This window comes from Ascaphus truei, chromosome 21 (genome assembly GCF_040206685.1).
Source record: "Ascaphus truei isolate aAscTru1 chromosome 21, aAscTru1.hap1, whole genome shotgun sequence".
Taxonomy (NCBI): Eukaryota; Metazoa; Chordata; class Amphibia; order Anura; family Ascaphidae; genus Ascaphus; species Ascaphus truei.
In genome coordinates, this window is record NC_134503.1 from 227,883 (window position 1) to 242,771 (window position 14,889).

General features: G+C 63.1%; 1 protein-coding gene across 7 annotated transcripts in view; it reads left to right on the forward strand.

Moving 5' to 3' along the window:
- LOC142471873 (sodium-coupled neutral amino acid transporter 3-like) overlaps positions 1–14,889 on the forward strand; it is a 167,409-nt gene that overhangs the window by 144,650 nt on the left and 7,870 nt on the right. For all 7 annotated transcript variants that reach the window (XM_075578286.1, XM_075578288.1, XM_075578289.1 and 4 more), the window contains 4 exons: positions 29–87; positions 823–969; positions 5,387–5,466; positions 9,939–10,039. In XM_075578286.1, the coding sequence (XP_075434401.1) occupies positions 29–87; positions 823–969; positions 5,387–5,466; positions 9,939–10,039 (387 nt within the window). The remainder of the gene's footprint in view (positions 1–28; positions 88–822; positions 970–5,386; positions 5,467–9,938; positions 10,040–14,889) is intronic.

Here is a 14,889-nt window from a genome sequence, read left to right on the forward strand (position 1 = left end):
CACTCACTCTGCATCTCTCCCCCTGCAGGATATTTGGGATACACCAGCGGCTTCTCCCTGACCTGCATGGTCTTCTTCTTGTGCTCGGTACGTTAGAAACAGCGCCCCCTGAAGGGAGGGGAGATACTGCCAGGGAAATGACACGAGGTCTAGCAGCAGCTCTCTCTCTCTCTCTCACCCAGCAGCGCGCTCTCTCTCACCCAGCAGCAGCTCTCTCTCTCTCTCACCCAGCAGCTCTCTCGCTCACCCAGCAGCAGCGCTCTCACCCAGCAGCAGCGCTCTCTCTCACCCAGCAGCAGCTCTCGCGCTCTCTCACCCAGCAGCAGCGCGCGCTCTCTCACCCAGCAGCAGCGCGCTCTCTCACCCAGCAGCAGCGCTCTCTCTCTCTCACCCAGCAGCAGCAGCGCTCTCTCTCACCCAGCAGCAGCGCTCTCTCTCACCCAGCAGCAGCGCGCTCTCTCTCGCCCAGCAGCACTCTCTCTCAGTGAGGTGAGATGAGAAAAATAAGCCCCTCACTTTTGTCCCCCTCCTCTCCCTCCCTGTCTCAATCCCAACCACCCCCCCGCTCTCTCCCCCCCTGGCTGCCCCCCTCTCTCCCTGGCTGCCCCCCCCCTCGTCTCTGTCACGTGTCTCCCTCTCTCCCTCGTGCCTCCCCCTCTCTCCCTCGTGCCCCCTTCTCTACCTGGCTGCCCCCCCCCCCTCGTCTCTGTCACGTGTCCCCCTCTCTCCCTCGTGCCTGCCCCTCTCTCCCTCGTGCCCCCCGTCTCTCCCTGGTGGCCCCCCATCCCTCCTGTGTCTCACACTCACCTTACCCCTCACCAGGTAATCTACAAGTCGTCCCTGATCCCGTGCCCGCTGAACAGCACGGTACCGTTGGACCATCCCATGTACACCAACGGGCAGAACATGACAGAGACGGCAGAGCGCGAGAACATGTGCAGTGCCAAGACATTCACCTTCAACACGCAGGTCAGACAGCGCCACATACTGAACATATTATATACATGTGCATGATCTGCCCCTTCCACATACATGTCACATCCCCATAGCTGTGTCACATACATGTCACATCCCCGTAGCTGTGCCACATACATGTCACATCCCCGTAGCTGTGTCACATACATGTCACATCCCCGTAGCTGTGTCACATACATGTCACATCCCCGTAGCTGTGTCACATACATGTCACATCCCCGTAGCTGTGTCACATACATGTCACATCCCCGTAGCTGTGTCACATACATGTCACATCCCCGTAGCTGTGTCACATACATGTCACATCCCCGTAGCTGTGTCACATACATGTCACATCCCCGTAGCTGTGTCACATACATGTCACATCCCCGTAGCTGTGTCACATACATGTCACATCCCCGTAGCTGTGTCACATACATGTCACATCCCCGTAGCTGTGTCACATACATGTCACATCCCCGTAGCTGTGTCACATACATGTCACATCCCCGTAGCTGTGTCACATACATGTCACATCCCCGTAGCTGTGTCACATACATTCGTTATCAGGTTTATCAAATAGAAGTTAGATTGTAATCCGAGAGGGGGGAGCTCTCTCTCACCCAGCAGCAGCGCGCTCTCTCTCACCCAGCAGCAGCGCGCTCTCTCTCACCCAGCAGCAGCGCGCTCTCTCTCACCCAGCAGCAGCGCGCTCTCTCTCACCCAGCAGCAGCGCGCTCTCTCTCACCCAGCAGCAGCGCGCTCTCTCTCACCCAGCAGCAGCGCGCTCTCTCTCACCCAGCAGCAGCGCGCTCTCTCTCACCCAGCAGCAGCGCGCTCTCTCTCACCCAGCAGCAGCGCGCTCTCTCTCACCCAGCAGCAGCGCGCTCTCTCTCACCCAGCAGCAGCGCGCTCTCTCTCACCCAGCAGCAGCGCGCTCTCTCTCACCCAGCAGCAGCGCGCTCTCTCTCACCCAGCAGCAGCGCGCTCTCTCTCACCCAGCAGCAGCGCGCTCTCTCTCACCCAGCAGCAGCGCGCTCTCTCTCACCCAGCAGCAGCGCGCTCTCTCTCACCCAGCAGCAGCGCGCTCTCTCTCACCCAGCAGCAGCGCGCTCTCTCTCACCCAGCAGCAGCGCGCTCTCTCTCACCCAGCAGCAGCGCGCTCTCTCTCACCCAGCAGCAGCGCGCTCTCTCTCACCCAGCAGCAGCGCGCTCTCTCTCACCCAGCAGCAGCGCGCTCTCTCTCACCCAGCAGCAGCGCGCTCTCTCTCACCCAGCAGCAGCGCGCTCTCTCTCACCCAGCAGCAGCAGCGCTCTCTCTCACCCAGCAGCAGCAGCGCTCTCTCTCACCCAGCAGCAGCAGCGCTCTCTCTCACCCAGCAGCAGCAGCGCTCTCTCTCACCCAGCAGCAGCAGCGCTCTCTCTCACCCAGCAGCAGCGCGCTCTCTCTCACCCAGCAGCAGCAGCGCTCTCTCTCACCCAGCAGCAGCGCGCGCTCTCTCACCCAGCAGCAGCGCGCTCTCTCTCACCCAGCAGCAGCGCTCTCTCTCTCACCCAGCAGCAGCACGCTCTCTCTCACCCAGCAGCAGCGCCCTCTCTCTCACCCAGCAGCAGCGCCCTCTCTCTCACCCAGCAGCAGCGCGCTCTCTCTCACCCAGCAGCGCGCGCGCTCTCTCACCCAGCAGCAGCGCGCGCTCTCTCACCCAGCAGCAGCGCGCTCTCTCTCACCCAGCAGCAGCGCGCTCTCTCTCACCCAGCAGCAGCGCGCTCTCTCTCACCCAGCAGCAGCGCGCTCTCTCTCACCCAGCAGCAGCGCGCTCTCTCTCACCCAGCAGCAGCGCGCTCTCTCTCACCCAGCAGCAGCGCGCGCTCTCTCTCACCCAGCAGCAGTGCGCGCTCTCTCACCCAGCAGCAGCGCGCTCTCTCTCACCCAGCAGCAGCGCGCGCTCTCTCACCCCCGCACAGCATCGCGTATAACCCCCGCAGAGCATCGCGTATAACCCACGCAGAGCATCGCGTATAACCCCCGCACAGCATCGCGTATAACCCCCGCAGAGCATCGCGTATAACCTCCGCAGAGCATCGCGTATAACCCCCGCACAGCATCGCGTATAACCCCCGCAGAGCATCGCGTATAACCCCCGCACAGCATCGCGTATAACCCCCGCAGAGCATCGCGTATAACCCCCGCAGAGCATCGCGTATAACCCCCGCACAGCATCGCGTATAACCCCCGCAGAGCATCGCGTATAACCCCCGCACAGCATCGCGTATAACCTCCGCAGAGCATCGCGTATAACCCCCGCACAGCATCGCGTATAACCCCCGCAGAGCATCGCGTATAACCCCAGCAGAGCATCGCGTATAACCCCCGCACAGCATCGCGTATAACCTCCGCAGAGCATCGCGTATAACCCCCGCACAGCATCGCGTATATCCCCCGCAGAGCATCGCGTATAACCCCCGCAGAGCATCGCGTATAACCCACGCAGAGCATCGCGTATAACCCCCGCACAGCATCGCGTATAACCCCCGCAGAGCATCGCGTATAACCTCCGCAGAGCATCGCGTATAACCCCCGCACAGCATCGCGTATAACCCCCGCAGAGCATCGCGTATAACCCCCGCAGAGCATCGCGTATAACCCCCGCAGAGCATCGCGTATAACCCCCGCAGAGCATCGCGTATAACCTCCGCAGAGCATCGCGTATAACCCCCGCACAGCATCGCGTATAACCCCCGCAGAGCATCGCGTATAACCCCCGCAGAGCATCGCGTATAACCCCCGCAGAGCATCGCGTATAACCCCCGCACAGCATCGCGTATAACCTCCGCAGAGCATCGCGTATAACCTCCGCAGAGCATCGCGTATAACCCCCGCACAGCATCGCGTATAACCCCCGCCGAGCATCGCGTATAACCCCCGCCGAGCATCGCGTATAACCCCCGCCGAGCATCGCGTATAACCCCCGCAGAGCATCGCGTATAACCCCCGCAGAGCATCGCGTATAACCCCCTCAGAGCATCGCGTATAACCCCCGCAGAGCATCGCGTATAACCCCCGCACAGCATCGCGTATAACCCCCGCAGAGCATCGCGTATAACCCCCGCACAGCATCGCGTATAACTCCCGCAGAGCATCGCGTATAACCCCCGCAGAGCATCGCGTATAACCCCCTCAGAGCATCGCGTATAACCCCCGCAGAGCATCACGTATAACCCCCGCACAGCATCGCGTATAACCCCCGCAGAGCATCGCGTATAACCCCCGCACAGCATCGCGTATAACCCCCGCACAGCATCGCGTATAACCCCCGCAGAGCATCGCGTATAACCCCCGCAGAGCATCGCGTATAACCCACGCAGAGCATCGCGTATAACCCCGCACAGCATCGCGTATAACCCCCGCACAGCATCGCGTATAACTCCCGCAGAGCATCGCGTATAACCCCCGCAGAGCATCGCGTATAACCCCCGCAGAGCATCGCGTATAACCCCCGCACAGCATCGCGTATAACCCCCGCAGAGCATCGCGTATAACCCCCGCACAGCATCGCGTATAACCCCCGCACAGCATCGCGTATAACCCCCGCAGAGCATCGCGTATAACCCCCGCAGAGCATCGCGTATAACCCCCGCAGAGCATCGCGTATAACCCCCGCAGAGCATCGCGTATAACCCCCGCAGAGCATCGCGTATAACCCCCGCCGAGCATCGCGTATAACCCCCGCCGAGCATCGCGTATAACCCCCGCCGAGCATCGCGTATAACCCCCGCCGAGCATCGCGTATAACCCCCGCAGAGCATCGCGTATAACCCCCGCACAGCATCGCGTATAACCCCCGCACAGCATCGCGTATAACCCCCGCAGAGCATCGCGTATAACCCCCGCACAGCATCGCGTATAACCCCCGCACAGCATCGCGTATAACCCCCGCACAGCATCGCGTATAACCCCCGCACAGCATCGCGTATAACCCCCGCCGAGCATCGCGTATAACCCCCGCCGAGCATCGCGTATAACACGCGCCGAGCATCGCGTATAACCCCCGCAGAGCATCGCGTATAACCCCCGCAGAGCATCGCGTATAACTCCCGCAGAGCATCGCGTATAACATCCGCAGAGCATTGCGTATAACACCCGCAGAGCATCGCGTATAACACCCGCAGAGCATCGCATATAACCCCCGCAGAGCATCGCATATAACCCCCGCAGAGCATCGCGTATCACATGCACACAGCATCGCGTATAACCCCCGCAGAGCATCGCGTCCGACCCCCGCCGACCATCACGTCCGACCCCCGCCGACTATCGCGTCCGACCCCCGCCGAGCATCGCGTCCGACCTCCGCCGAGCATCGCGTCCGACCTGCGCAGAGCATCGCGTAGCCCCTGCGTCCTGGTGACCTGACCTCGCTCTGCCTCCTTACAGACAGCGTATTCTGTGCCTATCATGGCATTCGCCTTCGTGTGTCACCCTGAGGTGCTGCCCATATACACAGAGCTGCGCAGGTAAGAGCGGTAAGTGTATACTCGGAGAGGTGCAGTGTGTGTATATGAGCTTCTCTTGCACAGTGTGCTCAGCGCTTCACTTTACTCTGCTTTGTGGCACTTGCTTGTCAGGGATGTTTCCTGCACGTGACACAGATTGTGACACAGATTGTGACATATCCCATATAATGTGGGAACTCTCCATACTGACACCCCCCAAACTGATGCATATGAGGCAAACCTGGAGCGCTTCCCCCCGACCCACAGCACAGCGTGTCCCCCCGACACAAGGCACAGTGTGTCCCCCCGACACAGCACATAGCACGGCCCCACCCGGCACAGTGCATCCCCCCGACCCACAGCACCACCCTGACACAGCGCGACACACAGAACAGCGCAGCCCCCTAACACAGCGCGACACACAGAACAGCGCGGCCCCCTAACGCAGCGCGGCCCCCTAACACAGCGCGACACACAGAACAGCGCGGCCCCCTAACGCAGCGCAGCCCCCTAACACAGCGCGACACACAGAACAGCGCGGCCCCCTAACGCAGCGCGGCCCCCTAACACAGCGCGACACACAGAACAGCGCGGCCCCCTAACGCAGCGCAGCCCCCTAACACAGCGCGACACACAGAACAGCGCGGCCCCCTAACGCAGCGCAGCCCCCTAACACAGCGCGACACACAGAACAGCGCAGCCCCCTAACACAGCGCGACACACAGAACAGCGCGGCCCCCTAACGCAGCGCGGCCCCCTAACACAGCGCGACACACAGAACAGCGCGGCCCCCTAACGCAGCGCAGCCCCCTAACACAGCGTGACACACAGAACAGCGCGGCCCCCTAACGCAGCGCAGCCCCCTAACACAGCGCGACACACAGAACAGCGCGGCCCCCTAACGCAGCGCAGCCCCCTAACACAGCGCGACACACAGAACAGCGCGGCCCCCTAACGCAGCGCAGCCCCCTAACACAGCGCGACACACAGAACAGCGCGGCCCCCTAACGCAGCGCAGCCCCCTAACACAGCGCGACACACAGAACAGCGCGGCCCCCTAACGCAGCGCAGCCCCCTAACACAGCGCGACACACAGAACAGCGCGGCCCCCTAACGCAGCGCAGCCCCCTAACACAGCGCGACACACAGAACAGCGCGGCCCCCTAACGCAGCGCAGCCCCCTAACACAGCGCGACACACAGAACAGCGCGGCCCCCTAACGCAGCGCAGCCCCCTAACACAGCGCGACACACAGAACAGCGCGGCCCCCTAACGCAGCGCAGCCCCCTAACACAGCGCGACACACAGAACAGCGCGGCCCCCTAACGCAGCGCGGCCCCCTAACACAGCGCGACACACAGAACAGCGCGGCCCCCTAACGCAGCGCAGCCCCCTAACACAGCGCGACACACAGAACAGCGCGGCCCCCTAACGCAGCGCGGCCCCCTAACACAGCGCGACACACAGAACAGCGCGGCCCCCTAACGCAGCGCAGCCCCCTAACACAGCGCGACACACAGAACAGCGCGGCCCCCTAACGCAGCGCAGCCCCCTAACACAGCGCGACACACAGAACAGCGCGGCCCCCTAACGCAGCGCGGCCCCCTAACGCAGCGCGGCCCCCTAACGCAGCGCAGCCCCCTAACACAGCGCGACACACAGAACAGCGCGGCCCCCTAACGCAGCGCGGCCCCCTAACACAGCGCGACACACAGAACAGCGCGGCCCCCTAACGCAGTGCGGCCCCCTAACGCAGCGCAGCCCCCTAACACAGCGCGACACACAGAACAGCGCGGCCCCCTAACGCAGCGCAGCCCCCTAACACAGCGCGACACACAGAACAGCGCGGCCCCCTAACGCAGCGCGGCCCCCTAACGCAGCGTGGCCCCCTAACGCAGCGCGGCCCCCTAACGCAGCGCGGCCCCCTAACGCAGCGCGGCCCCCTAACGCAGCGCGGCCCCCTAACGCAGCGCGGCCCCCTAACGCAGCGCGGCCCCCTAACGCAGCGCGGCCCCCTAACGCAGCGCGGCCCCCTAACACAGCGCGACACACAGAACAGCGCGGCCCCCTAACGCAGCGCGGCCCCCTAACGCAGCGCGGCCCCCTAACGCAGCGTGGCCCCCTAACGCAGCGCGGCCCCCTAACGCAGCGCGGCCCCCTAACGCAGCGCGGCCCCCTAACGCAGCGCGGCCCCCTAACACAGCGCAGTGCAACACGGCGTAGGCATGTGGGAATGTCTCTTTCGGTATAGCTCCATATCTGGCTTGATACATCTCAGAATAAAACACTCCTGCCTCTCTCCAGCCTGTTCCAAGCAAGTCCTCTTCTATGGCAGTTTCAGGGCAGAACCCAGCAGAAGGGGCAGTGTCCGCCGGGAGCTGGGGATTCGCAGGTTAAGCGTTTAGCACAATGTACCTAGCCTGAGCAAAACTGTGTGAACCCCAATAATAACGACAGAAATTCCATCGTTTTCCATGATAAACTTCTTGAATCAAAACCAGTCTTTTCTTAAATATCCAATGGGGTTTATATTAATCAAATCCATGTCTTTTAAAACAAAATGATGTATGAATTAGACAAACAATGAGTAATTAAGAGTCAGGATATGTGCAAAAGTAAGTGAAACCCTGTTTTTTTTTCAGCTACAAAAAGGGGATCATTAGAATCAGGTTTTTAAATAATTAGGTAGATCTTCAGGGGTGAGTTTGGGAGGCCCCGTCCTATATAAAGATCAGAAACTTTGTGAGTTTGGTCTTCACCATACATGTGTGTGGGAACACGGCGTCATGGCTCGAGCAAAATAGATCTCCGAGGACCTCCGAAAAGCAGTTATTCATGCTCATTGGTCTTGAAAGGGTTATAAAACCATTTCTAAGGATTTGGGGCCCCACCAATCCACTGTCAGCGAGATGGAGAAGGTTCAAGACCAGTCACTCTACCCAGGAGAGGTCGTCCGACCAAAATCTCTCAAAGAACAAACCGGCAAATCACCCAGGAAGTCACAAAGAGCCCCAGAGTAACATCCACGGATGAAGAACGGCGTTCATGGAAGGACGGCCAGGAGGAAGCCACTGCTCTCTAAAAAGAACATTGCTGCCGTCTGAAGTTCACCAAAGAGCACCGAGGATCCACAAGACTTCTGGAACAATGTTCTTTGGACAGGCGAGTCAGAGGTAGAACTTTTTTACCTCAATGAGAAACGTTATGTTTGGCAAAAACCCAACCCTGTGTTTGAACAGAAGAACATCATCCCAACCGTCCAGCCCGGCGGCGGGAGTGTGACGGCGGCGGCGGGAGTGTGACGGCGGCGGCGGGAGTGTGACGGCGGCGGCGGGAGTGTGACGGCGGCGGCGGGAGTGTGACGGCGGCGGCGGGAGTGTGACGGCGGCGGCGGGAGTGTGGCGGCGGCGGGAGTGCGACGGCGGCGGCGGGAGTGTGACGGCGGCGGCGGGAGTGTGACGGCGGCGGCGGGAGTGTGACGGCGGCGGCGGGAGTGTGACGGCGGCGGGAGTGTGACGGCGGCGGCGGGAGTGCGACGGTTTGGGAGTGTGACGGTTTGGGGCTGCTTTGCTGCCTCAGGCCCTGGACGGCGCGCCATCATTGACACAACCATGAATTCTGCCTTCTATCAGAAGATTCAAGAGGAGACGGTCAGGCCATCTGTCTGTGCGCTGAAGCTGAAGGGAAAGTGGGTCATGCAGCAGGACACGGATCCCAAACATACAAGCAGATCTAGAACAGCTGCAGAAGAAATTCCGCTCAAAGTCCGGACCGAAACGCCATGGGAATGTGACAGGACATGAAGCGAGCTGTCCATGCAAGCCCTCAAATGCCACTGAGCTGAAGCAGTTCTGTAAGGAGGAATGGGCCAAAATTCCTCAGACCCGATGTGAGAGACTGACCGGCGGTTACAGGGAACGCTTAGGTGAAGTTATTGCTGCACACGGGGGCGCCACCAGGTCCTGAATCTAACGGGTCCCAGACTCGCTCACACACGGATATTAATGCTGAATCATTTGTGGATAAATACATGTTGAGAAAGTCTCATGTTTTGTGTTATTTGTTTCATCCGGTTATCTGTATCTATTATTAGGACTTATAACATTTTAGGTTTGAAATACGTGAAAATCCTAAGAGGGTCACAAACCTTTTCTCGCCACTGTGTATATATGTATACACACACACACACACACACCACACACACCACACACCACACACCACACACACACGTATAATCTGCGTGTCTGCTTACCTAATGTAGAGTCATAAGGGGGGGTATTTTGCATACATTAATATGCAAGGACAGAGTGCCAATCTGTGTACACTAAAAGCACTGCGCACACTGTGTGTAGCATACACACAGCACATATAAAAGGTATACACATATTGTAACGTGTAATATAATACACAATGTAGATTGAACATTTTATACAGGCACACGTATGACATCGTATGGCACACGTATGACATGTACACACCTTGTCTCCTCTCAGGGCCTCCACGTCACGGATGCAGAATGTGGCGAATATCTCCATCCTCGGCATGTTCATCATGTACCTGCTGACCGCTGTGTTTGGCTATCTGACCTTCTTTGGTGCGAGTCTGATGTTGGCACACAGGGGTCTGCCACGAGGGGGGGGGGGGGCGGGGTTCATTTCTCTCCTGTGCCCACGGTGGTGGAAGTGGAGCCTCCTACAGCGTCTCCTGGGGTTTGGGACGGGCGCACTGAGATCCGCTTTGTGATCCGAGGGCTGCGCAGTCATTCCCTGGCTGCAGTTATTCACGAATACTCAGCTAACAAAACAGCAGGATTCCTGGGTGACACGGGGGCAGCATCATAAGGCATCTCCCATTTAGAGTGTGATCCAACTGTACACGTCCCTGCGCACGCAGCCCCCCGTCTGTCCCTGCGCACGCAGCCCCCCGTCTGTCCCTGCGCACGCAGCCCCCCGTCTGTCCCTGCGCACACAGCTGCAGTCCCCCCCATCTGTCCCTGCGCACGCAGCCCCCCATCTGTCCCTGCGCACGCAGCTGCAGCCCCCGTCTGTCCCTGCGCACACAGCTGCAGCCCCCCCGTCTGTCCCTGCGCACACAGCTGCAGCCCCCCGTCTGTCCCTGCGCACGCAGCTGCAGTCCCCCCGTCTGTCCCTGCGCACACAGCTGCAGCCCCCCGTCTGTCCCTGCGCACACAGCTGCAGCCCCCCCGTCTGTCCCTGCGCACACAGCTGCAGCCCCCCGTCTGTCCCTGCGCACGCAGCTGCAGTCCCTCCGTCTGTCCCTGCGCACGCAGCTGCAGTCCCCCCGTCTGTCCCTGTGCACACAGCTGCAGTCCCCCCGTCTGTCCCTGCGCACACAGCTGCAGCCCCCCGTCTGTCCCTGCGCACGCAGCTGCAGCCCCCGTCTGTCCCTGCGCACACAGCTGCAGCCCCCCGTCTGTCCCTGCGCACACAGCTGCAGTCCCCCCGTGTGTCCCTGCGCACACAGCTGCAGTCCCCCCGTCTGTCCCTGCGCACACAGCTGCAGTCCCCCCGTCTGTCCCTGCGCACACAGCTGCAGTCCCTCCGTCTGTCCCTGCGCACACAGCTGCTGTCCCCCCGTCTGTCCCTGCGGACACAGCTGCAGTCCCCCCGTCTGTCCCTGCACACACAGCTGCAGTCCCCCCGTCTGTCCCTGCGCACACAGCTGCAGTCCCCCCGCCTGTCCCTGCACACACAGCTGCAGTCCCCCCGTGTGTCCCTGCGCACACAGCTGCAGTCCCCCCCTTCTGTCCCTGCGCACACAGCTGCAGTCCCCCCGTCTGTCCCTGCGCACACAGCTGCAGTCCCCGTCTGTCCCTGCGCACACAGCTGCAGCCCCCGTCTGTCCCTGCGCACACAGCTGCAGTCCCCCCGTCTGTCCCTGCGCACACAGCTGCAGTCCCCATCTGTCCCTGCGCACACAGCTGCAGCCCCCCCGTCTGTCCCTGCGCACACAGCTGCAGCCCCCGCCTGTCCCTGCGCACACAGCTGCAGTCCCCCCGTCTATCCCTGCGCACACAGCTGCAGTCCCCCCGTGTGTCCCTGCGCACACAGCTGCAGTCCCCCCGTGTGTCCCTGCGCACACAGCTGCAGCCCCCGCCTGTCCCTGCGCACACAGCTGCAGCCCCCCGTCTGTCCCTGCGCACATAGCTGCAGCCCCCCGTCTGTCCCTGCGCATGCAGCTGCAGCCCCCGTCTGTCCCTGCGCATGCAGCTGCAGCCCCCGTCTGTCCCTGCGCATGCAGCTGCAGCCCCCGCCTGTCCCTGCACACACAGCTGCAGCCCCCGTCTGTCCCTGCGCACACAGCTGCAGTCCCCCCGTCTATCCCTGCGCACACAGCTGCAGTCCCCCCGTGTGTCCCTGCGCACACAGCTGCAGTCCCCCCGTGTGTCCCTGCGCACACAGCTGCAGCCCCCGTCTGTCCCTGCGCACACAGCTGCAGCCCCCGTCTGTCCCTGCGCACACAGCTGCAGCCCCCCGTCTGTCCCTGCGCACACAGCTGCAGTCCCCCCGTCTGTCCCTGCACACACAGCTGCAGTCCCCGTCTGTCCCTGCGCACACAGCTGCAGCCCCCGTCTGTCCCTGCGCACACAGCTGCAGCCCCCCGTCTGTCCCTGCGCACACAGCTGCAGCCCCCCGTCTGTCCCTGCGCACATAGCTGCAGCCCCCCGTCTGTCCCTGCGCACACAGCTGCAGCCCCCCGTCTGTCCCTGCGCACACAGCTGCAGCCCCCGTCTGTCCCTGCGCACACAGCTGCAGCCCCGTCTGTCCCTGCGCACACAGCTGCAGCCCCCGTCTGTCCCTGCGCACACAGCTGCAGCCCCCGTCTGTCCCTGCGCACACAGCTGCAGCCCCCCGTCTGTTCCTGCGCACACAGCTGCAGTCCCCCCGTGTGTCCCTGCGCACACAGCTGCAGCCCCCCGTCTGTCCCTGCGCACATAGCTGCAGCCCCCCGTCTGTCCCTGCGCACACAGCTGCAGCCCCCCGTCTGTCCCTGCGCACACAGCTGCAGCCCCCGCCTGTCCCTGCGCACACAGCTGCAGTCCCCCCGTCTGTCCCTGCGCACACAGCTGCAGCCCCCGTGTGTCCCTGCGCACACAGCAGCAGTCCCCCCGTCTGTCCCTGCGCACACAGCTGCAGTCCCCCCATCTGTCCCTGCGCACACAGCTGCAGTCCCCCCGTCTGTCCCTGCGCACACAGCTGCAGTCCCCCCGTCTGTCCCTGCACACACAGCAGCAGTCCCCCCGTCTGCCCCTGCGCACACAGCTGCAGTCCCCCCGTGTGTCCCTGCGCACACAGCTGCAGCCCCCGTCTGTCCCTGCGCACACAGCTGCAGCCCCCCGTCTGTCCCTGCGCACACAGCTGCAGTCCCCCCGTGTGTCCCTGCGCACACAGCTGCAGCCCCCCGTCTGTCCCTGCGCACATAGCTGCAGCCCCCCGTCTGTCCCTGCGCACACAGCTGCAGCCCCCCGTCTGTCCCTGCGCACACAGCTGCAGCCCCCGCCTGTCCCTGCGCACACAGCTGCAGTCCCCCCGTCTGTCCCTGCGCACACAGCTGCAGCCCCCGTGTGTCCCTGCGCACACAGCAGCAGTCCCCCCGTCTGTCCCTGCGCACACAGCTGCAGTCCCCCCATCTGTCCCTGCGCACACAGCTGCAGTCCCCCCGTCTGTCCCTGCGCACACAGCTGCAGTCCCCCCGTCTGTCCCTGCACACACAGCAGCAGTCCCCCTGTCTGCCCCTGCGCACACAGCTGCAGTCCCCCCGTGTGTCCCTGCGCACACAGCTGCAGTCCCCCCGTCTGTCCCTGCGCACACAGCTGCAGCCCCCGTCTGTCCCTGCACACACAGCTGCAGCCCCCGTCTGTCCCTGCGCACACAGCTGCAGTCCCCCCGTGTGTCCCTGCGCACACAGCTGCAGTCCCCCCGTCTGTCCCTGCGCACACAGCTGCAGTCCCCCCGCCTGTCCCTGCGCACACAGCTGCAGTCCCCCCGTCTGTCCCTGCGCACACAGCTGCAGTCCCCCCGTGTGTCCCTGCGCACACAGCTGCAGCCCCCCCGTCTGTCCCTGCGCACGCAGCTGCAGCCCCCCGTCTGTCCCTGCGCACACAGCTGCAGTCCCCCCGTCTGTCCCTGCGCACACAGCAGCAGTCCCCCCGTCTGTCCCTGCGCACACAGCTGCAGTCCCCCCGTCTGTCCCTGCGCACACAGCTGCAGTCCCCCCGTCTGTCCCTGCGCACACAGCTGCAGTCCCCCCGTGTGTCCCTGCGCACACAGCTGCAGCCCCCGTGTGTCCCTGCGCACACAGCAGCAGTCCCCCCATCTGTCCCTGCGCACACAGCTGCAGTCCCCCCGTGTGTCCCTGCGCACACAGCTGCAGTCCCCCCGTGTGTCCCTGCGCACACAGCTGCAGTCCCCCCATCTGTCCCTGCGCACACAGCTGCAGTCCCCCCGCCTGTCCCTGCGCACACAGCTGCAGCCCCCGCCTGTCCCTGCGCACACAGCTGCAGTCCCCCCGTGTGTCCCTGCGCACACAGCTGCAGCCCCCCCGTCTGTCCCTGCGCACGCAGCTGCAGTCCCCCCGTCTGTCCCTGCGCACACAGCTGCAGTCCCCCGTGTGTCCCTGCGCACGCAGCTGCAGTCCCCCCGTCTGTCCCTGCGCACACAGCTGCAGCCCCCGTCTGTCCCTGCGCACACAGCTGCAGTCCCCCCGTCTGTCCCTGCGCACACAGCTGCAGCCCCCCCGTCTGTCCCTGCGCACACAGCTGCAGTCCCCCCGTCTGTCCCTGCACACACAGCTGCAGCCCCCGTCTGTCCCTGCGCACACAGCTGCAGTCCCCCCGTGTGTCCCTGCGCACACAGCTGCAGTCCCCCCGTCTGTCCCTGCGCACACAGCTGCAGCCCTCGTGTGTCCCTGCGCACACAGCTGCAGTCCCCCCCTTCTGTCCCTGCGCACACAGCTGCAGTCCCCCCCTTCTGTCCCTGCGCACACAGCTGCAGTCCCCCCCTTCTGTCCCTGCGCACACAGCTGCAGTCCCCCCCTTCTGTCCCTGCGCACACAGCTGCAGTCCCCCCCTTCTGTCCCTGCGCACACAGCTGCAGTCCCCCCCTTCTGTCCCTGCGCACACAGCTGCAGTCCCCCCGTCTGTCCCTGCGCACACAGCTGCAGTCCCCCCGTCTGTCCCTGCGCACACAGCTGCAGCCCCCCGTCTGTCCCTGCGCACGCAGCTGCAGTCCCCCCGTCTGTCCCTGCGCACACAGCTGCAGTCCCCCCGTCTGTCCCTGCGCACACAGCTGCAGCCCCCGTCTGTCCCTGCGCACACAGCTGCAGCCCCCGTCTGTCCCTGCACACACAGCAGCAGTCCCCCCGTCTGTCCCTGCGCACACAGCTGCAGTCCCCGTCTGTCCCTGCGCACACAGCTGCAGTCCC